We start from the raw sequence: 24,224 nt of genomic DNA, 5'->3' as shown, positions 1-24,224 counted from the left end.
CATGGGCGATTCTCAAACTGAAACCCAGGTCACACATGAACCCCCCCACCTTAAGTCCTTACACTGGCTCCCAGTGAGGGAATGGATAAAATGTAAGGCCGTGGTTATTCTCTTCAAAGCCTATCATGGCATGGGCGCGCCTACACAAACAATGGGGTAACAGTTCCTAAGAAAGACAGTACCGGTATGGTCTTCTGCCTGAGAGGTAAGACTGACAGAGCAACAGGGAAGCGGTTCGTGGTTGTGTATGTGGTGTAGACCAGATACTCCTGGATGGTGTTACAAGTGCCCTCACACACCCTTGCGGGTGCAAAGCATCATCATAGGGCGAAGCTCCTCGTGGGGGTGGCGCTGCAGTCCCTCACGAGCCCTTCAAGAGGGCTCTCTGTCGGAGATCTTTTATTGGAGTAGCCGTAGTTGTGCATGCGGGTGTGTGGGGATAGTGAATGACGTGGTGAGGCTAAAAAGACCCTCTGGTACCCCAAAATGGTTTATTAGTGAGTCCGTCGGGTCTGGCTAAAATCTAACGGGGAGTAGTGCCTAAATAGCACTGTAATGAGTAGGGGGAAAAAAGGTAGGCAATCCTACTACTCTCAACCCGTGTGTGAGGTTCGAGAGTGAGAGTGAGGATGTGAAGTGGGTGGTTAACATGTTTCGCGCTGCCCGTGGTCCCTAGTGGATCCTTAGCGCTTCGTCAGGACCTTAGTGAAGAAGAGGAAAAATCGAGATACAGGAACAAGTGTATCCTATAATCCCATCGTAAGTTGAGGGAACACGTACTATTCGTGTCCCATACGTCGAACCTAAAGGAAAAAGGGGAGACAAAAGGAAGCGTAATGAGGAGGTCATCGCTATATCCAGGGTCATGGTACAAGTCACCAGTGTGGAGAGCGGACTGGCTCAAAAACATGCTGGTGGAGGGGTTGCACCTAATGCCAGTGGAGAAAAGGGGGTCGGGATGGGTACAACCAAGCCCTCATTGGGGCAAGAACAAGATAAACTCGTAGCTCTGTAAACTATGTAGGTGTGGTGATCATGCACGTCTGCTTGGTGGAGAGCATAGCACGTGGATGACAAGGAGTGCAAGGCTTTTCAGTGCTATGATCATGCGTGGGAGTCAGGCCATCGTAAAAACAGCATGGAGCAAGGTAGCATGGCAACTTCAAAAAAATTAAATAACGTCGTCAGATTTGATGGGGGTGTCACAGTGCCAGAGGTACGACCGCCAATGAAGTACTGGTGTAGGCGTTACATATCGCTATGGCGTAAGGTGAGTAGGGAACGACAATAACCATACCAAAAAGTGCCAATATTAGGTGGCCGTGTAAATGTAACAAACTTATGCTCTAAAAAACGTGGAAATGGTTCTGGAGACAGAAATCCTACCCGCGTTTATGTGGGTCCAGGCTGTACCGGAAAGAGACCAACTGGGGCGGGGGCAACAGCTGGAGAAAAACCATGTGTTTAGATAGAAATCGAGCTGTATCTATATCCTCTCACACGGGGGAAAAAAACAGACAGTTGAATGCAGATAACGGAGCATGTGTCATCTGGTGCATGGAGCTAAACAAGTCAGAGGGTAGCAGCAGAGTTCTGCCTGCACTTACATGAGCCCCGGGAAAACTGATCCGTAAACCTAAGGTGCCTCCAGGATCGCCGGTAGCTTGTGTAGTGTGGAAGCTCATTATATGCGGAGAGTTAATTGAATGCCCGTGGTTCCGGAAGTGAGTCAAATGGGTGTATGGTAGAGACTGAGGAGAGACTAATAGGTCCCTAGAGGTGGCGGCCATGATGGATAGGTCCGCATCACACTAATGAAACTGTCGGCTTGTTCCGATACAATAGTGTCCTTGTATGGATAACTGGATGTAAAGAGACTAGGGAGACTAGTCTAAGAGTATCACAAAGGAGACTGTATTACAAGATGAACTTAAAGGTTCCAAAAAATCGGACGGAAAATCGCGTCCTCATACCAGCACCAGGCATTTATGTACCTGGGGCAGCCATGATGGAACAGGTCCATGGCAATACTTTTGAGTGTGTAAGTCTGCTCAAATACTCTCATTTCTTGGTCTGGGTAAGTTATCAAGCGGGGGCTGGGTACAAGAAACAGATGGGGGCTGGTCTCGGTGTGTCATATGATGAGGCTGTGCGATGACCCAACTCAGAGTTGCCCGAAGGCGGAATGTGTGGGGGCTATGGTGGGGATGGTATGATGGGCCCCACCAGTGGATAGGCATTACTCAGGATTGTCATACTGCGAGTCGTAGTTAGTCACAAACACGCATAGTAAATGCATATCGTGATAAGCTGTCGGGAAACAGAGCATAGTAAATATCTACTGTGAATGTCTACGGTCAATCTAAGACTCGCTACTATAAAGTGGAGGCGTGTGACTGGAAAGAGGTCAAACCCTGGTCCCGTTGGGGGTCAATGTAGTGCATAGGGCGGATGGCAGGAAGTAGGATGCTCTGCCGGGTGTCATGGGAGGAGGGAGCTCCATGGGATGTCGTCGTTGAGACCGGTGACATTAGATCTGAGTCTGAAGACCCAACGTTGTTCAGTTTTGAACAGGGTAGCCGGTGTCCATAAAGGATTGTGATCAATCACGGTCCAGCTGAGGCTGTCAGGGGGGTGGTTGAGTTCCAGGAAGTGGGTCTGCAGCCTGGTCTGGGTTTTTTTGCACCGTATCGTGCTCTTGTGTTCCCCGATACGGGTTTTTACAGGTCTTGTGGTCATGCCTATGTATCGGAGTCCGCAGGGGCAGGTGAGTAGGTAAATGCAGTTTTTAGAATTGCAGTTCGTATGACGTTTCAACTGCCATGGTGTAGGTAGTCCCAGATCCAGCTCTTTCATCGGTTTAGTTTGGGGACAGGAGGTACATGAACCGCATGGGAAATGACCTACAACTGGAGGTAAAGACCAAAGGGTCTCTGGTAGTTTTACATTATTTCTAGCATGGGTATGTACTAGAATATCTCTCAGATTCTGGGTGCGTTTAAACGCAAACAGGGGAAGCGGACCAGGGTCAAAGGAGCCCGTTTTCAGTATTTTCCAATGTCTTTTCACTATCCTCTGGATATTGTTGGAAAGAGGGGTGAAGGAAGTAACGCACGTTAAGGCAGTACTCTCTGGTCTCGCTTGGGTTTCCAACAGGGCATCGCGATGATTATTCCTAGCCCTTTTCTGCGCTGTTTTAATAGTGCTGATAGGGTACTTCCTGGCAATCAAGTTCTTTTTATGGATGGCCGCTTGGGCTTCGAACTCAGTGAGGGTGTTACAGTTCCTTCTCAGTCGTAGGAACTGTCCCACAGGGAGGTTGTCCCTCAATGCTTTAGGATGGTGGCTCTGATAGAGTAGGAGACTATTCCTATCAGTGGGCTTTCTGTAATTTGTTGTTAGCAAACAGCCATTTATGAGGGATATGGAAAGGTCCAGGAAGGGAATGGTCTCATGTGATTGGGTGCCCGTGAATTTAAGGAAGGGGTTGATCGTATTCATCCAGGCGAAGAAAGCTGCACATTCATCTGCACTCCCCCTCCAAAAGATAAGGATGTCATCGATGTACCGGCGCCACAGAAGGATGTTATCTTGGAAGGGGTTGGATGGATTTTGGATTTTTTCTTCCTCCAACCTGGCCATATAGAGACAGGCCAGGCTCGGCGTAAATGTACTCCCCATACATGTGCCTTGTGTTTGGTGGTAGAGTTTGTTGTTGAACTCAAAGAAATTCTCTTTGAGTGCAAGTTGGGCACATTCACAAATGAAGGGTATAGGAGTAACAAATGGCCATGGATCCAGACTATGTAGAGCATCTTCCAGGACGGTCAAAGTGGTGTCCTGGGGTATGTTGGTATACAATGCTTCTACATCGAGGGTGACAAGAAGATCAATGGTGTCAGGGGATTCAAACTGTTGTATCAGATTGAGAACCTCCATGGTGTCTCTCAAGTAAGTAGGAGTTTTGGTAACGAGGGGTCGTAAGAAAAAATCACAAAATTTGCTCAGTGGCTCCAATAGGGAATTAATCCCTGAGACAATGGGGCGGCCTGGGGGAGGATTGATGCCTTTATGGATCTTCGGAAGGCAGTAGAAATACGGTGTCCGAGGATTAATTTGGTTCAGGAACACTGCTTCATCATGTGAAATCCAATCTTCTGCTTCAGCTTCAATGGTCAAGCTGTGTATTTTGGTCATAAGACGCTTCGTGGGGTCCACGTTGATAGGTTGATAATATCTGGTATCTGAGAGTTGACGTTCGCATTCTGCTTCGTAGATCCCTCTGTCAAGGATAACGATGGCACCACCCTTATCAGCAGGTTTAAGAATGATGGTCTGGTCATCTGTAAACTTGGTAAGGATGTGCCATTCCTCTTTGGAAAGGTTATCAAAATGGTGGTTAGGAGTTGCATCGGAGACATCTTTCAGGACCGCCTGTTCGAAGGTGAGAACTTCGTTGGGTGTCATGGCCGAGGTGGGGGTAAACTTTGATTTGATCTTCAGGCCAGTCCCTTCCGTTGGTGTTTCGGGTTTCCCTTCGAAGAATGCTTTAAGGCGGACCTTCCCGAAGAATTGGTGGAGTTCCTGATGGAGTCTGAAATCGTCTTCTTTGGGGGTGGGGACGAAACCGAGGCCTTTTTACCTTAGGAAATGAGTTAGCCAAAACATACCCACTAGAGCACTCAGATCGTCCTCTGCTGACCTGGCCTGCATCCCCAAAACCCGTCTGGTGCGCGGAGGGGGTAGGTCCTTTTATTTCTTGAGAGCCCACGCTTGGAACAAATTGCCCTCAGCTTTGAGAGCAGTAACAACTCTCCCGCTCTTCAAACAACTGTTGGAAACATGGCTTTTTAAGAACTAAGCCTCCTGGGAAGGCAGCCATATGTGAACTGTTAGCGCGCGGACACTCCAGTCAGAGTAGTTGCGTGCTATATAAATACCGGTCATTCATTCATTCATATTAACATAACATGATTGTATACCAGAAGTGTTGTACATGATTCGTGCAGAGCATAGGGAGACTAGAGTACATTAGCAAGAGTTGGGAGGATAATTAAGAGTGGTTGAGGACTTTGGTGAGGCTTACATGGTGACGGAGGAACATATAGGAGAGGGGAAAGATATAGGTGAGAGTGGGAACTCTTCTGGATGATTTTGCAACTTGGTGGTTAAGCAGTCTTGAGGTGTTGCTTTTATGAAATGGGGCTTCAGTTCTGTGAGGAAGTGGACAATAGGTGGAGCCTATTTGAGCTGCACTGCGATGGTATGATAGCTACTTGGAGCATAGTAGGAGAATGCCTGTCCACTTGTTTTCTCTATTCCCATTGTCTAAATTCCAGACATGTGATGCTGCTTTGTGTTGTATGTTGCTAGACGGGTCTTTAGCTTGTGTGCTGTCCGGGAAAGGTGGGGGCCAGGGTTGATTACCATGTAGACAGTGCATTAGGTTTAGAGTGTGATGCAGATGGGTGGAGAGAGACAGTGACCTTCTCTGGGGATGGGTGTAATGTTTTCATGCCTGGGTAGAATATAACAAAAGATGAGAAGCTAGAGCGATTTGTCGATCTCCCCAATAGACTATCATGAGTGGACCAATGACGTTCCCAAATCTTTTTTCTGCATTCTTACTTTATGGAGCTCTAGAGATAATGCATAGCATTACTCAAAATTCTTGCTCTGAGCTTGCAATGTAATATGAAACCCTGAATAAGAACAAACTTTTGAGAACTTGTAACCATCATAATATTTCAGCTACTATTTAGCAGTAATATCTCAAAGGTTTTCAGCAAAGAGAGGATGGGAGGTCATCCAAGTGGGTACATTGGTGATTGGAACTGCCAGGGCGATGTTGGGCACAGTTGTACTGTTAATATGCTGCTGGATTTTGCCAGTTTTGCCTTTGATAAAAATGCTCATTGCTCTTCACTTCCCCTTGAAGTATTTAAATGAGGCACCAATCAAATAGAGTATGTTTATGTTGGATACATCATGGAGGGTACTTTTGGTATAGCCCGTCTTTGCCATGGGAAAGCTCTCAGTGGGTGTCACACAGAGCCTTTTAAGTTGTCAGTCCTTTTTGCCTCAGTATGGACTGCAGTTCTGCTGTTATAGGGTAATTCCTGGCTGTACATTGGTGCCGAGGCAGTTTTCTTTTAAAACTGGATTACTAGCAAGCTGTTATCATCAGACAGAGGCATTGACATCCTTGAGCAGGTGCTTGATTGTGGTGTTGGGGTCACCAGTTGCCACTAGGGACATCAGACTGTTGTTAAGAATACCTGTCAGGAAGTGCTTGAACAATCTAATCATCATCTTTGATAGCTTTAACTCACTTCAGTGGAGGAGAGATGTGTGTAGCATGCAGCATAGTTAGTTTTCTTTACTTGTGTTATGTCGCATGTGAGGATGATCCCAGAGTTGTCCTCGAGGTCCAAGACGTTCCCGATGGAATGGGTAGGCCGCAGGATGAGATGATAATTATCTGCTTTGGCCAGTAGGAAAAGAAGTGAATCTTTCACGATCTCGGTGGATGCACAGACTGAAAGTTTGAAGTATCCAATGAAGAAGATCTGCATGTACCTAACTGAGACTGCAGTGATGAGGTCAGATTTTGGTCAACAAGGCTGGTTTGTCGTTAGGTTTATGACAGATGAGGTTGAACATGAAATTCTGCATCTAATCTGCTTATCAATGGTACCAGACATAGGGAACACAGTATGTTTAAAGCAGATATTAACGAAAAAAGAGGGTATGGAGAGACATAGCACTCCCTATTGGACCATCATGAGTGGATGAAGGAAGTTTTCAATTTCTATAGCTGTCATAGAGATATTAAATGGAGCTCCCCATAATTGCTGCTAGGTTCTTACAACATGAGATGATCAGTAGATGCCCAGAATGGAACACATATTTGAGAACTTTAAACATCAAAATATGTGAATTACGAAATTTTAGGAAATATGTACTTATATAGTAATGAACAATGCTTTGTACCTTAACAGTCCAAGGAATCATTTTGTATGTTGCAGGTAGGGATACCTTTTGAGGATCAGCAAAATCAGTGCAAAGATAGTGAATAGATATGGCCCTTCTTTGTATAAAATGGAAGCCTTCAAATGCTACAGTTGAACAAGGTGCAAGTCTAGTATCAAACACATGCAGTATATTTGTCCTTATACTGAACTAGTCCCTCAAAAAAGTTCTTCCTCCAGGAAGTACAATAAATAGCAGTTTTGTCTATTCACAATTTATTGAAGTGATATTGATCCTTTAAAAAAATCTGGGGTGAATTCCATGAGAAGGATGGGTAGATACAGAAGGATTGCAGGTTGGGAATGGAATCTGTGGGTTTGAATCATAACATTTCTCTTGGAGACCCTTTTCAGGTTAGTAGACTTCAAAAGATCAGAATACTTATGATATTACAATGGACGTGGTCATCATTTGCACCATCAGTGAGTGAAGTTCTCTTTGTATTAAAGCTGCACAGGAGTTTAGTTGGTTTTGTATTAATAGTGCTGCCTTGTCTCAGGTACTTCCAGGTCCCAGCAGGCCCATTTCTGGTCCTCTCCGCAAGAGCCATTGATGATAGATGACAAGGCACCAGGACCATCCACCATCTCCTTGGAAGACCCTGCCTTAATGCTTGTTCCAACTTCATTTCAATCCTCATCAGGAGTCAGCAAGTACAAGGACTTTATCAGATGTCTTCCGGTCCATCTTTCCAAAAGCATCTTGGGTGAGTTATCTTTGACAGTGCCTAGTAGGGGAACTATTGCTTCACAGACCACTTATCTATCAGTTGTATTTCTGTCTCCTCAAGCTGATCCTCTTCCTCCTCAGAAAACCAACTGCTATTTCTATTCCCCTCTCAAGGGATCAATGAGAACTCCCCTTCTTTAATCTTTTACCAGGAAAAGTAAAACTAAGGCGCGATGCCTATTTCATGGACCTGTTCAAATCTCTTATGGTGGTGCTATGAACATCTTTACATTTCTTTAATTTATAATAGTTGTACAGGAATAAAGTGTCTGCACTTTTCCTTCTTCTGAGGGACATCATTTTCATCACTTCAACTAGAAAAAAGGGAGTGCTTAAGAGCACTGTTAATTGCCAATTGAACTAAAATTCTACTGTGTTGATAAGCCACTTTCGTTTTCTTATTAAGGACTCTTGGATGTGAAATCTCTTCTGAATTGCTTCAAAGTGAGTCTCCACTGGCGGTACCTGGCAGAAGAGGTCAGGAGGGACAAGGTGGTCCAAAGTTTGGTCCAGGATGAAGCCATGATCCTGCAGGTACCTGCGATAAGGGTCATGATTGATACTTATGGGGACATTGCTCTTCTTCCCCTGTAAGCTGGGGGACGTGACTCCACAGGAAATTTACAGAGAACAGCTATGTGTTTATAGATTTAAACAAATGCACATTATGATCAACTTGACCTATCTACCAAAAAGTATGATTCACGTTTCACATAACTGCAACATTCTGGGGTAGAGAAACGCCTAACATATCCCACTTGCCATCCCATTGACTACATTAATCGCACCACCTTTGCTGGCAATTTTATCTTACTGAATTTGTAGAGATTGCAGATTGTACTACCCCATTCTAAATACACCTAGGAAAAACTTTGAGCGCCCACATACCTAAGGCAATAGTTTCATCTTTTGTTCTGAAAGTACAGTGGTATCAGCCTTTATTCATGCTAGGACTATCCTATTGTTACATCTAATAATATTTTGAACCCAAAGAGGTGCGCTAAACTATCCGCGAATAAAACCTATGCATTTTCTATGTCTTGGATAAGACTTCATTTCTTGATATTCTCCAGCATTGTTATGTGTAATGTGGCGATGTCAAATATTTGTCTTCCCATGATTCCAGTGGGGTCTGTGTTATTAATCCGCGCTAGCAAAAAAAAACGTCAAGATCCTAATGTATTTTTCAGAAACCTTTGTGCAGTTAAACATGCCCAGGTCTAAGCTATCTAAAACGCTTTTTCTATCAGAAACCAGATTAAGTCACACCTGTTGTTGGGGAGCTTACTTTGGATACATTGATACCATGCAAAACCTAATGATCCTTTGGTCTGGCGCCTTCTACTGCCCCTTAGCTTAAGCTAATACGCATTGTAAATGAGGCGCCTTGTTTGCCATTCGTAGGTCTTGTCTCCTAACAGATTTTAGCTGTTGTTGTGGAGAAACTATTGTGGAGCATACCAGTACTTTCAGTGGGCTTTGGCTCAGCCCATTGTTTTGGATTGATCGACTTTTTTGTCCATGCCATTTGCTTACTTCTTATTCAATGACTTTCCTTTCTCTAATTTTGTTTATACCTCATCTGGAGTGCAGCTTATTTATAGTTGCATGCGTTGTAAGCTCCGCCTTATATTGAGGTAATAACTTTTTTCTTTGAGAACTCCAAATGAATGCATATATTTTCTTCTACTGTCGAGCGTGTGCTGCTTCCCCACTCAAACCCACCACAGTGACCCAATACCACCAGCTTGTTTGTTGCTCCCTCACTCTTCCCCATTCAGCTCGGTTTTGCCTTCTTTTTTTATTTTACACCCCTCAGTAGCTCCCACCCCCTCCACCCACAATGACTGCTCCCATCATTCGTCAGCGCTTACATCATACCATGGCCCCCTATCCCCAGCTGCTCCACTCTTTCTCCCTATCTAGATCTATTTAAAACAAATATATATTTCTTTCTTTTTGGGAGGGATTGGTAGCTGCAACTTTAAAGGCTTTTTGGAGCACTTTTTATATATTTTTTTAATTTACTGCTCCAAAATTGGCGACCTCTGTCTTGTTAAAGTAAATTAAAACAAAATGGCCCCTGCATCATGAGGTACGCATGCATATGCATTGTCACGCATGCACAAACACATGTGATGAAGCTAAGTTGCAGTAGTCTCCTGCCACATACATGTTACATGCGTTTTGATGAATGCACATGTATCCATCAAATCTTTTTTTTACGGCTTTTTATTGATACTGAACATTATCAGTTAAAAGAGTTGGCAAAGCCAATAGGTCTGCTTAGAATCCAAAAGGGGAGACCTATTTGTTTTACCAATGATTTTTATAATTTGAATTAAGCCTATTAGGAAGAGGATTCTTTTCAAGACCTTGCTATTTATCCACGCTGTGCATCTGTCTGGCGCAGGGTACCTGAGAGCAACAATGTGTTTTTTGCTCCCTCCAGGTGTCTGCGCTCAGCCAACAATTTTCTGGCCAAAATCCTTCGGATTCGCAAATCCAGAGCAGAGGGTAGGTCCTTTTTAGGTCTCACCTGGCGTTGCAGTGCAAAGCGTTAATCGCTGGGCGAGAGATTTTGTAGGAGAGTAGATTTGAGAAGGAGACTTGAAGACCCGCCCCTCATTTTCATTGGCTGGCGTCAATGCTAAATGGTGGCCTGCCATTGGAAATGAGGGTTTTGTGCTGATGCCCTTACGCCTCCGATCGGACTGGGTCACCTGCTATGCTGCTGTCGCAAAGCACTTTCTTATCTTTATGGGGCCATGTGTTTCTAGTTAGAAACACTTGGCCCCATAAAGAGAAGAGATTGATGCTTGTTTTTGGTGTGCCCGGGCCGATTTTTGATCCCAATCCAACCCTGCTGAAGCCCGAAGGGACTCCTGAGGTGATTAGTTCACGGACGGGTGTTGTGTAATAATTAGTACAATTGAGGGGGCGGATCAGGATAGGGACAGGCTTATCTATAGAATGAGTCAGCTCCGTGTGACACTGCTTCTGTCTGCATACAGCGAGAAAGGGCCATGTCGCGCAGAGTTGACTTACTCAATAGCTAAGCCTGTGGCTATCCTGACCCGCCCCCTCAATAGTAGTGTCTGTAAATATGCAGATGCTGGTTTGTTTTACGTGCTCCAAGCATTTTCTTTTGAAATTGCTGGGTTTTGTTTAGCTTTCGGCCAAAACGCTCACAGCTGTTGGTCGTTTTGGTTTATTAATGACAACTGCACTCCAACGTAGAGGCGGGATCGAGAGGGACGGCTGGTGTCCACAGGCGAGATGTGCTTCGCCCTGCCACCCTGGCGGACTAAAAGAAATGCCTGATGGAACACTGAGCAGCTAGCAATAAATTGTGCTGGCTGCTCGTGCTTGGTGAACAAACATGTACAAATTGGGGGTTTTCTTAAAGGAGCTGGAGGAGGATGGCCCTTGCTCTGCGCATGCTTTTTTGGCTGGGCGAAGATTTCTTCGACCAGAAGCCAAAAAGAAGGGCAGTGACGACACACTGGTGGGTGCAGCCTATGTTTCACTGCCAGAATAGCATTTTGATTTTGGGCGTTAATCGCTGGGCCCAGGGAGGAGTTGGAGGCCCTCCATTTATTTCAATGGCCGGGGGCGGGGCAGTCCGACTTAGGGATGTAGAAGTGGGGGTGTGGCAGTGGCCTTTGCCTCTTCAAAGAGACCCAGCAACAGTTGCTTGTTTTACAAGTGATTGGTTTGCTGGGATATGGGGGAGGAGTCCAAAGGCTAAATCCTGTATTTTCCAGTTTTGGCTTCATGGCGTGTGCGTGCTATCCTTGCTATTGCCACGCTGTCTGCACTGCAGTCCTGGTCACGATGAGGAGCCCGGCTTGAGAACGTTGAGGTGACAAAGGTAAACGAAAGCGACCGACCCCCACAACAACCTCCTAATTATAGGTGCACTGTTTTAGTGTTTTTGTCACCTACGATAATTACTGACGCATGGGGGTTACTTTGATTCCATGCCGTGACAGTAGTTTGGGGGTGGCTTAGAGGCCCTGCCCTGGTGGAGTACGTTGTTGTTGGTTTGGTTTGAACAGTCGTTTGAGGCCTGCCTGCTGCCGTGCTGTGGCGGTAGTTAGGAGCACCTGGGATAAAAGTCTCTAAAATTCTGCTTCAAGTTGTCCAAGGACTTCGTGTCTAATATGTGTGAGGGTGACTGTGACGCAACCCCTTGCTCAAGCTTGATGTGACATGATACCAGTGCTCCTCTGGGTATCATTCCCCCCCTCAACAGTATAAAGCGGCATAAAAAATGCAAATAAAAGAGAAGTGCACGGCAGACTCACTCAAGCGCTATAGAGAGGTTGTAAAATACAGTGTGTCTCCAGCCCAGTGGGTAGAGGTTGGCGTCACAGGCCTCGCAGTCCTCCCTCCAACAATGAGGCCCCATTATTTCCTCTTCACCTATCAGAGTATCGGCTGTCACGGGGACCAACTCTACATAGCACTGTCCGGAATTGCTCTCAGCAGGTTTCCAAGCGCTACTCTGCTAGTTTCTCTTGAAAAATGAGGCTGGTTAAATATTTGCCATTTACGACATCGTTGTTTGAAAACGCGCATTTGTACCAGGCCGCCTGTGGCGAGCCGAATGCAGAAGAGGATCAACACGTGGTTTGAAGCCCACTTGCGTCTACACTTTGAGCAGTCTAACCTAAAAAAACAAATGACATATTTACATCGTAAAAGAGGGACATCACGTTCTGTCTAGTTTAAACAAATTAACGCTGTCCTTTGGTATTTTTTATTATATCACTAATCGCAATAGTTAACTTCATGTCTTATGTGAATGTGATTAAATTTTCCAGTTTCGATGAAAGTTTTATGTATTATCGGTTCAGTTGAGATGAGGCAGAACTACAACTCTTAGGCTGCAGTGCGTTGTTTAAATGAATGTCTTGATGCCCTTGTCAACATCTGGTCATTGCTTTCATTTACCCCAGTTAGAATATTATAAAAGCAAACATGAACATGCTTAGCAAGCAGGGTAAAATCTTCGATCCTCATGCATGATCCACAAACAATTTATTGTATATTATTATTCTTGCATTTATATAGTGCTTGCTACTCATGACATGGCATTGAAGCGCTTTCCACCGAGCAGTCTACCAAAAATGAATGTCTCCTTAACTGGTGCTCAAGCACCGGTGTTGATGATTAAGTGCCGGTGCTCAGAATCGGAAACCACCGGCTCAAACTAAGCACTGCTTATAAGGTCCAAAAGGCGAGACTGATTGCATTGCAAATGCTTGTTATTTTTGGGACACTCTCTCTGAAATAAACTCCCTTTGGAGTTAAATGCATCTCATTCAGTCCCCAGTTCCGGAAGAAGTTGAAAACATGGCTTTTTCTGCATGATTGATGTGGCTTCTCCCAGTTTCTTCCCACTGGTAGTGCCGAGCGCCAGGACGCTCCTCAGAGTAGCAGTGCACTTTAGAAATGCCTTTTACATTATAATACATATATATGTACATATGTGACCCCTGAGGTGCATTCCTGGGTCAGTGGATCCACTTTGGAAAGTACTCTGATATATATATATATACATATATACACATAAACAAGTTCTTATGTGATCTAAAACTCCACTTTGTAAAGGACCTTAAAAAGGCCTTCATGGTACTTACCAGTGTGGTCAAATCTGCATGGTAAATGTACCACGTGGCAAAGGCTGCTTGGTGAAGGTTACCTACCATAGGTCGGTGATGAAGTTGAAGTTTGGGTAGGGGTGCAGGCTCATCACAATCCAAGTTGGCCTTCAGATGGAGTGAAGTCTGACCAGTACTGAGGGAGACTGGGAAAACATCTTGGATGAGTAACGACATTGAGGACTTGACCTCTAGGCAGTCGTTTGGAGGTATGGGGGTGTATAAGATCATTCGTACTGTTGAAGACAGATAGCATGGTTTCAATGTCAGGGTCTGCTCTGGATAACATTTCCAGGGAGATCAGTTTCACGTAGCGATAGATGTCCTTGAATAAACTGATCAGTTTCTTCAATAGTGCTTTGTGGGAGGGTGCAGAGCGTATATGCTTGAATGCTATACTGCATTGTCAGTCCAATCAACGTTTCCGTGGCAGGAATGCTTTCTGCTGCTGGAGCAGGAAAATTCAAGTTGTAACCTTTTGTGCGTATTGACTGCACGACAAGCAGATTGATGTTGGTGGTGTCCAATTGGTCTAGGAAGGTATGCATTTGGTTGAAATGTCACCTGGGTAATTGAAACCTCAGCAGAATGTTTTTGTGGTTGGTAAAGACCACTGAAATGATGTCGTACACCTGAGGGACGATTTATGGGTTGGGTTCAATCTTTTTGCAACGTGATGTGTTGAATGGAGTGTTTTCTGAAGTTGTGTGAGTTGTTGATAGTGGATGCAGTGTAATTTTACACTGCACTTATATGAGATGGTGGAGAAGATGTCTGGTGATATGAATATGATGTTTATTTATGTCTTTATTTCGATTAACAAAGAATCATAAAAGACAACGTGCTTCAATAAACATGTAGCTTAGCACAGTGCCACAATGACCGCTGTATACAAAAACAGTAAAACCGTTCAATAAACTGAAACTAAACTGAATATGATGCACATGATGTCATATGAGTGGTTGGATCATGGCATGCAATGTGTTGTAGTTCTGGCCCTTGAACCCTTTCCAGACCCTAACAAACCCAAAAAGGAGATTAACTGTTTATCTTTTGCCCCGGATGCTTGGGCAATGGATGCTCAGTGTCAGGGGATGATAGGAGGTTGGAGTGGTTACTTCATTGGCTGGCCGCCGTGCACATGGCCCCGTAACCTCTACCGTGCTGGCTGCAGGTGCCAGACTGGTGCTAGGGCGCAGTATCCCTCATATGAGTAGGCTTTGGAAACAGGAAGGATAAGTTATCCCCTCCTTAGTCGCTTGTGGGCTGAAGGTCATATGACCTGCATACAGGTGCCACTTTTGCGTTGGAGTGGGTGCCGTGTCCTCTCCTTTTGAACAAGTTTCATGGAGCTGTTAGCATCAACCAGCTCTCGGTTGTTCTTTTGCTCTGCTGCTTTCGCCATTCATCTCTAATTTCCATGAAGACTGCATCTTGAACGTGCTAAGTTATACAGCTTCTTTCCCAATGTTCTGTTACCCATCTCCCTATTGTGCCCTCACTCTGTTTTATGTCACTAATGTAATTTTTTGCAGCCTTGTCGTTTTTTGGGGGATAGCAGTTTACTATTTCATTTGGACGCGTCTTCCCAGAATTGCAAACCTTATACGCATTTGTTTTAATAAATGCATTTTCCTGACGACCTCCTGTAGAGATCCTTTTAACTCTTAGAAAGACGATCTTTTGCTAGTACTACAGCTAACATATCCTCGGGTGTCAGGTTTCTTTTTCCAATGGTTTATTTCAATAGCACAGTTTAATGCACCAACATGGCTCCTACTCTTTCGAGGTGCCCATCACCTTTTTGATGTTCACTAATTCCCCATCTTTTCAAACGATGTATGAGGTGCACCCTTCTGGGCTCCAGTATGTTGCTGCTCATTTCTGCACCTGATTCTGGTGTAAGGTTTTCCGAAAGTCTCAATTAACGATTCTTTGCTGCCTCAACAACAACATTCAGCCAACTCGTTATCCATCTGCCTTCTCTATGCAGACGACCTGTAAATAGCACTAATGCATAAAGTGATCCAAAGCCCTTTCTCTAAAGTGCCATTCCATTTATGCACAAAGCATTACATATCCTTTGGCCCACGCTGTCCATTAATAGTGAAATAAATCAGAATAGCACTATATGTCCCACCCCTGCTTCCCATTTTGCTAAGTCTGCATAACAGAAACAACACCCGGAGCATTTTCGGCCATCACCTCCTGCCGACCTTGGATTTTCTGCCTTTATTTGCATTTGTACTGGTGACTTTTCATTATTCTACTATTTGTACTTAGGTCCTTCTACCCCAACGTGACTCTCTGTTTGCAGTTTCTGGTCCTCAGCCCCAAAATGATAATTCAACAATAATAATTATGAAAAAGTTATAAATATGCAAGCTTCGGTTGTGGTATGGGAAATCGCATTGATGCTTATGTATTTCTAATTGAGTCGGGTGGTAAAGCAGGATTTAGAACCTGGGTGTCCTGATTCCGCAGTCAGCCATGTATCCACCAGACCACCTCTCAACAATAATGCACAGTTATAAAGCAAAACAAAAGGTATCCTGCATAGACCATGCAGTAAAGTATTTTAAATATTTTTAACTTGCTGGGGGAAATAAACAACTGTTACTTAAATGGTGGTGCACATATTCACTCTAGACAAATAAATATAGGCTCTGACGGGTAACTTTGTGAGGGGGCCCATTGGAGTGAGTGCAATCGACCAAAGTGTTCCTGGATTATTTTTTTAGTACAGTAATCGGTACCCTGTGGTAAGAGCGGATAGTTAGAACTTCACTCAGTATTCAGCAGTCAGACTGAGGGGATGCTGAGGTTAATCGGGTGGTAAAGCATCACTCAGATAAGTGACAACCTAGGGGGAACCCTTGTGGCTGCCAATTCACCACCACCGCCCGTGTTGCTGCCCAAGCAGGGAGGAGGACTGCTAGGACCGGCTTACATCGCGGCAGGAGCCACATCATCAGCCCGCGCTAGCCGGCGCTTTAAATCCCTGCCTCGCCTCCCGCAGCGCAGGATGTGAGCGGGCGAACCCCGGGCCAAGGGCGGGCCCGTCCTGCGCCCGTCATCGACAGGATGAGGCAGGGTAGGGCCTCCCCCCGTTCGCTGGCTACAGGACTGATGCACAAAGGTACTGTTGGTTTGGCATAGACCTGTTTCATCCATATCACCGTTAACTGGCGATTCCTGACCAACTAATGTATTGGATGGAAATTTCAAATAGCAGGCCATCTTGTTGATCTTACTTTGGGCTTCTATTTTGTAGCACTAGGGTGCTTGTCATTCTGGGTGGAATTGTGAACTTATTCATGAAATAATTGTCATACTTTCCTTATTGCTTACTATATAATCGCCTGTTTGTTAAGCATGGGAAAAAGGAAGGCTGTTGAAGCTCCGGGAGGGGAACTACCGGGGAAGGGAAAAAAGCCCAAAAAAGGAATCAAAAATTCTATATCTAAAAAGAATAATGGTGTCATGGATCATATAGACAACTTGATAAAAGATTGTGAAGGGATTTTAATAACTCCACTGGACGCAGCTAACAGTGCTAGTAGCTTTCAACATATTCTCCCCAAAACCCAATCTATGTCCTCAGGTTCCATATCTATCCCGGCCATGTTTAAAAAATCAGTGGACAAGGGTACGTTAGCGTCTGCTGTAGCGGGGAATGTACTAGGAGAGACGACAGTTCAACCTTCTGGCGAGCAAACAGCAAATGCAAGTGATTTGGAGTGCATTGTAGAATGCAGCAATAGATTTACTCCCTTAATGAACCTAGTTGTGAAAAGTGTGTTGGCTAAATCGCAAGAAGATATAGGCCCTGAGGGTGATTCACACAAAACAACATCTTCACATATTTGTAATTGTTCATGCATGAGGGAGATTCGACCGGAGCAAGCAAGTTCGACACTACAGCCTAGTGTACTTATAGAACTTGTCAATGTCCTGAAGGCCCTGATTGAAAAGGTAACTGATACGGTCCAAATGACCGATATTGGTAATTATTCAAATGTCGCTAGACCATGTACATCTGGGGGAACCATGGGGGATGCTTTAGGTATGGAAAGCAAGGGTAGGTCTCAGGATGGGGTAGAAATTGCATCGATTGTCCCCCACCCAATTTTAAATGAGACACCACTGATTATTAAAGGGACCTTGTATCCTCACGCCCAACTATCTCGTGATAGTCATTTTACTTCCCGGCAAGGAAATAAGGGTTATGGAGAACAAGCCAATATAAGATCGATGTATCCTCGAAGTTATTCAGGCCCCACTATGTATAGGTCGAATCAACCACAAGGAAGATTTTCGCCCTATAGTACGAAAAACCAAATATACCTGATAAATGTACTTAAAAAAAACCCTAGTTTACTCAGGGAAGATGAACAATCCCTGATTAACAAAAGCACCCAGTGGCTTCGGTATGTGAGGAACTGTAGGTCATTAATAAGGGAAGATATACTAGCTGCTCAATGAATTGAGAGAACTGACCATAGCACAGACTATGTATGCCTAACCCTAAATTCAGCTGAATTAGTGGACAACCTAGTGGCATTCGACTTAAGAACATCACATTTGACTTCATCTATTATTAGGATAAAATACAATGCCCCAGCAAAGTCCCTGAATCAGAAAGGTGATATCTTACTGGAATCCCACAATGAAAGTTCCCCTTTGGAAAAAGTACATTGATGTCCAAAGCAAACCCTTCCTCCGACACAGCAAACTACTGAAATTAATATAGATGGTACAACCATTAGTCCCGCTCCGAATGATTTTAACTTTATCAAAAAGCATCTGTGGAAGGAGTGGTTAGGTTTGTCGAATATGGAATAACCGATCTCATCTCTCCTCTGACTACTTGTGATCTGGATGGGTTGTCAGGGGTACAAGGAATTTATGCACAGGTGGCCCCCTGCAACATCATGCCAGATCATGCCAAGCCAGGACTAGATTTTGCCTCCTGGAACATAGCAGGGTTACACTCAAAGACAGCCTCATCTGACTGGTCGGTTTTTATAGAAAATTGTGACATATGGGCCTTCCAGGAGACTTGGTCTCTTGAAAGTATATTTCGTCCGGGGTATTTGAATTTTTCAAAACCGGCTGTTGGAGGCAGAAAAGGTAGACCGTCTGGAGGGTTAACAATCTGGGTGAGGCAAAATGCCAGGTGTAGGGTTGAGGAATCATCGATTAATAGTTTCGATATATACAGGGTATTCAGTTAAGCTCTGATTATCAACCAAATGTGTTAGTGATAAATGTATACGCCAGAGGTACGTACGGTGGGAGGTATAATGTCGGAAACTGTTTCCTTACTCGATACCTTTGTGGGTGACAATAGAGGTAAATGCAGTATAGTAATTGCTGGTGATTTCAACTGCTGTTTTGAGCCATTGGATTCAGAAGATGGTTATCTTGGCGAAGAAGAAGACTCACAGTGGAGCATACCTGCTTTGACCCTCGACCCAATAAGGAAATGGACAGCGGCAGCCCTCCAATTAAAAAGTCTGTGTTTGGAGAGGGGTTTAAGAGCAGTGAATGGGATGTCAAACTCTGACAGTAAGGGCTCCTACACGTATTGCAGTGGTTTAAAAAGGAACCGAATAGACTACTTCCTTATTAACCTGGAGTTGTGGCCTCTACTCATTGATATGGTAGTCCGTGAGAGATGAGAGAGTGACCATAACCCCCGATGTTATCTTTACGGTTTCAAGATTCATATACATTGGCACACCCGATGGAACATGTTACTGCGGATGTTGTTCTCACAAAAGATATGAGAAGAGTAAAATGGCCAATGTTAATTGATAACAGCACTATACTGGAGCTGATGAAAAATGAGGTTGAGAACTCATTAACTGTCCTCGCAAACTTAGAGTCTCAGGAAGATATTAACCAAAACATTCAACAGGTGCATGACAAATTGTTTGCTAACTTAAAATCTTTTTTATTAAACCATGCAAACCTAAGAGATATGTCGCCTCCAAGTCTGCCAAATGGTACAATAAGGCTTGTAGAGTAGCTCACAAAAATCTGTCTAAAGCCATTAAATCGAAAATCCAGTCAGATATAAAGAGTGCTAGGATTTTTTATAAAGCGATTCAGCTCAAAGCAAAAAAAGAGGCCGACGAACAGTGATGGTGTGATCTTCTGCAAGCAAGTAAGGAAAAGAGTATGCAGAAGTTTTGGGAGATTGTAAAATGGGGCAGTGGTGAAGTTAGTAAAATACCTCATAATCGTGTAGCCCCGAACAGTGGGTGCTTCATTTCCAGGCCCAATTTAACTCTACAAGTGTCACCCTAGATCAACCTCTAATAGATAAGTCTGATTTTGTTGTGGTTTTTAACCCCTTGCATGCTCCTGACGGAACCACTCCTTCATGAGCCACGGGCGCCGTGTGCTCATGACGGAGTGGTTCCGTCATGCTGCGGCCGTTGGCGGCCGCTCCGCCCACGCGGCGCTGTTTCCCCACCTGTGCGGGCGATCAGCGCAAGTGGGTGAAGTCATGACGGAACCACGCCGTCATGAGCACAGCTCGCCCGTGACTCATGACGGCGTGGTTCCGTCATGAGCATGGCGGCGCCGCGCTCACCCCAAACCCCCCCAGCACTGCGGCGGAATTCGCGCCGCAGCGAAGGGGTTAACAGGGCAGAGGTGGAAATGGCATTAAAAACTGTACCTAAAGGAAGAGCCCCAGGCCCGGACCGGATTTGTTTTTACATGACAAGGAAAATTGGCATTCTTACACTTGTAAATGCAATTGCTAGTGGTGCTCCAATTCCCGAGTCATGGTGTGGCGCAGAAATACTCACAATTCACAAAAAAGGAGACCGCACCAACCCTAGTAATTACAGGCCTATAGGCCTGATTGACTCGATACAAAAAATTATGGCCAGGCTAGTGTTGAGCCGTATTCATACCTGGATCAATGATAATGATATAATGTCTCCCTTACAGGCTAGTTTTCGTCCACACGTCAGCACAATAGATCAAGTGTTTAGGTTTATAATAATTTACTGGCGTGTGGCAATTATTGCAGGTGGTACGATCTATGATGCCTTTATAGTTCTTAAATCTGCTTTTGATTTAGTTCCATGGAATAAGCTATGGGGGGCCTTGAAAGATCTGGGCATGCCTCCAGAATTGTTATCTCTGGTGGTTAAGTTACATGAGTCATATTTTGCTCAAGTACGGTGGGGGTCCCAGGGTAATGTTACCGAAAGATTTTTAGTACCTAATCCGCCAAGGATGTGTTCTGGCTCCAACCCTATTTAGTTTATTTATAAACAGGGTTGTTAACTATTTTGCCTCTTTTTCAACAGATGCTCCCTCTCTTGCAGGCATGAAGGTCCCTCTGCTTATGTTTGCAGATGACACCCTGATTATATCCAAAACACAGAAAGGCTTGCAGCGGGCACTAAATCGATTTGAGGAATTTTGTGCAGACCATGAGCTGCTGATAAATGTGGATAAAACAAAATTTATGGTTCTGCACAAGCATAAATCAATTAGAGGGAATGTGTATCTGAATAACACAAAGTTAGAACAAACAGATGTTTTTACATATCTTGGGGTAACTTTGGGTAGGAAACTGAATTGGCAACCCCAAATTGACTTAATGGCCCTCAAGCATGCTCAACTCGCTGGTGTGCTGGGGAAAGAATATAGGTTATCTCAGACCAAGCCGGTAGGACCAGCTCTCCAGACTTACAACACTAAGGTTAGGGCCTCAGTTCTATATGGCGCAGAGTTGTGGGGTTTTGACAATGTGACTTCTCTAACTGTGGCCCAGAACAAATTTGTGAGAGCTCTTGCTGTTCTTCCTCAATCTACACTCCTGAAACCCCTTTATTTAGATTTAGGGTGTTATATGTGTGAGGAGGCAGCATGATATAGACCGGCAGCTTTCTGGAGAAGGCTTTGGTCCACCCCGGAGCTGGTTGTTTATGCTAATGCACTAAAAGATGTCTTTAAAGCCGATGTATCTTGTAAAATCCTTTGGTTACAAAAAGTTAAAAGTGTACTACAAGATATGGTGTTAAGTCACTTATGGGAGGATCCTGTTGGCAACTCCTTTCCTACCAAGACGGTTTTCAAAGAAACATACTGGAATATGGTGAGAGTAAAATCAGTGTCTCACTATATGAACTCTTCCCTGACCAGGTTATTTTTGGAGCACAAATGTGTGGCCCGATATGAGGATTACTGGGATTTTATATCCAAACCGGGTGATAAAAAACTTTATTTCCTGTTCCGGGTAGGTACTCTCCTGGTCAAAGCCTTTACTCAAAAATGGCAGAGTGTATCGGGCAATACATGTGTTTTTTGTCCTGTGCAGGTTGAGACAATTCCCCATATATTTTTTGTTTGTCCGGCGTACAAATCTCCCAGAGCCAAATGGATCAAAGCTCTTTACTCTAATATGGGTACTCGATCCTGTGCCACGGCCTTCCGAATACTAATATCAAACACAGATGAGTATATTGTGATTGCCGTAGCAACATTTTTGAGATGGGTGTGGAGTATAAGGGCAAATAAGATGAAGACTAATGAACAAATGCTAGCACCTTAGGCCCAAGCTGTACCGTTTTTTAATACCCTGTGAAATTTGGCCTTATAAATTGTACTCTAGCTCATGGATCCACGGGTCAAGGGGGCAAGTAAATAACCAATAGTTATGAGCCGCGCCCTTGAGCATTTTATCCTTGTTTTAACCTATTGTTTTTAGTAAATAGTCTTATAATGGAATGGAATTTATTGAAATATCTTATTGATATGCTTTTTTAAAATCAATAGTGATTTTATAGTGTGTATTATTGATATAATTAATTTAAACAAAAAATGTTATTTTTGTATTTAACTGTTGTGTCTTTTATGATCATAATGATCGCAATAAAGACGTTTGACTGACAACCTAGGCCCCGAGTCACAAAAGGAATCCGAGACAAAATCCTAACTTTACGACTTTCGGTATTCACAAAGGGCATTTAGGAGTACTAAAGTTAGGATTCCTAACTTTAGTACTCCTAAATGCATTTTGTGAATACCGAAAGTCGTAAAGTTAGGATTTTGTCTCAGATTACTTTTGTGAATCGGGCCCATAGTTTGTTGTGGGCACTAAATGTAATGACAGCCATGAAGCTTAACCCTATCCTAGACGTGAGTGACAGCTAGAGAGTAAACCATTATTAACTCAGGTCTAATAAGGGGCACGTGCTTATTTGAAAGTTACTTTCTGCAGAAGCCAGTCCACCTCTGTTAGATGTGCAAAGGCTGCTCCTAGTTCGCATAATGCACTGACCATACCACAAAGCTCTTGACATCGGTTGTATTTTTTTTTTGCAGGGCACATCCCCGAAGGGAGTGAGCGCCTGCTATGCCAAAGTCCGCGAAGTTCCGGTGCCAATATTGGACGAGGATGGAGATACAATTCAGAAAATAGAAAATCTGTCTCTGGCCAGACTAAAGGTAAGGAATTGCACACCCCGAATCCAGAACGTGGTCAATGTTCCGGTTTAAATAGCTGCTAAACAAGAAAGTCTCGTGGTCAGTTGTCTAAGAGGCTCATTCAGAGGTGCTGGAGGGTGTAATGTTTTATTGGACCATATAACGTGCACAATTGTTACACCGCATGTTGTTTGAAAACCTCAGAGAGCATCTTGAAGGTGCTGAATAAGATATGACATTTTATTTGGCATTCTGTCAGAGATTTTGAAGAACTGATCTCTGAGTGGAATCAGCAGCAAATATGCTGCATAATAGAACTTCAGCCAGCTGAACTGCTTGCGGTATCCGAACGCTTCATGTGAAGTACATGCATGTACAGTTCTGGCATGGTAAACAAGGATGTTTATGCACTGAGGGTTCTAAGGGACGCCATACACAAAGAGAGCAAAGCTTTTGACAGATGAGCCCTTATGCAGGTTTCTTCATTCATTCACCTTAGAATATGGGGATTGGAGGCTCAGACCATCAGCACAATGTCGGAGACCCCTACTTTTGACGTCAAAGCCTGCCAGACAGCACAGCGGTCTGCTTTGCTTACAGACAACTTGGGGACATTCAGACAGCTTCTCTAGGAATTGATTCCGCCCATTGCTGACCATTGGCTTTGTAACTCACGTTTGCTTGATTTCTATTTGCTAGCTTCATTTGTTTTAGGCTGCCCAGCTTGAGTTTGTCCCTTCCTTTGCCCAAACCTTCTTTTCTTTATCCTTCCGAGATCTCACTTTCTGTAAACAGGTTTTTAAATCTTGTTGTTATCTTGTCATATTTGCTGTGCATTCAAAGACAGAGAGGCCAAATGTCAGGCTCTGTCTTCCAGGGAGATGGGGGTTTACTTTTCTTTCTCTGATTTCAAAGTGAGAGGATTTATGTGACAATCATGCTGGTTACTGGGGTGTGCTTGAGGAAGTCTGTGAAATGCTTCTTTTTCTTCCCAGCGCACAACAAAATTGAAATCTCTGTAGATGAACTGTGCTGATATTTCAGAATATAGCACAATTAGGAGAGCACGTTTTGGGGTAATTCTGAAGTGTGGTAGAAACAAATATTTTAATAGGTTCAAAACAAATCAATACTCTAGGTGATGACATTTCCACACATTATCGTTTGCGCACGGTTTACTTTAATCAGTAAAATTGTATTTCCGTGCAAATGTAATGGTCAATTCAATTGAAAATGTGTTGTCGGTAATGGCAGTGCGCTACCACACCAAGCATACTCCACTTTATCCCACTCCACTCTACTCTGCACCACTGCACACCACTGCACTCTACTCTG

General features: G+C 44.1%; 1 protein-coding gene across 1 annotated transcript in view; it reads left to right on the top strand.

Moving 5' to 3' along the window:
• LOC146809950 (F-box and WD repeat domain containing protein 10B-like) overlaps positions 1–24,224 on the top strand; it is a 203,845-nt gene that overhangs the window by 59,898 nt on the left and 119,723 nt on the right. Inside the window, exons 3-5 of the mRNA XM_085616809.1 lie at positions 7,532–7,738; positions 8,168–8,295; positions 22,788–22,910. Of these exons, the coding sequence (XP_085472935.1) occupies positions 7,532–7,738; positions 8,168–8,295; positions 22,788–22,910 (458 nt within the window). The remainder of the gene's footprint in view (positions 1–7,531; positions 7,739–8,167; positions 8,296–22,787; positions 22,911–24,224) is intronic.

Source organism: Triturus cristatus, chromosome 7, assembly GCF_964204655.1.
Source record: "Triturus cristatus chromosome 7, aTriCri1.1, whole genome shotgun sequence".
Lineage (NCBI taxonomy): Eukaryota > Metazoa > Chordata > Amphibia > Caudata > Salamandridae > Triturus > Triturus cristatus.
This window is presented reverse-complemented; position numbering and strand designations above follow the sequence as displayed.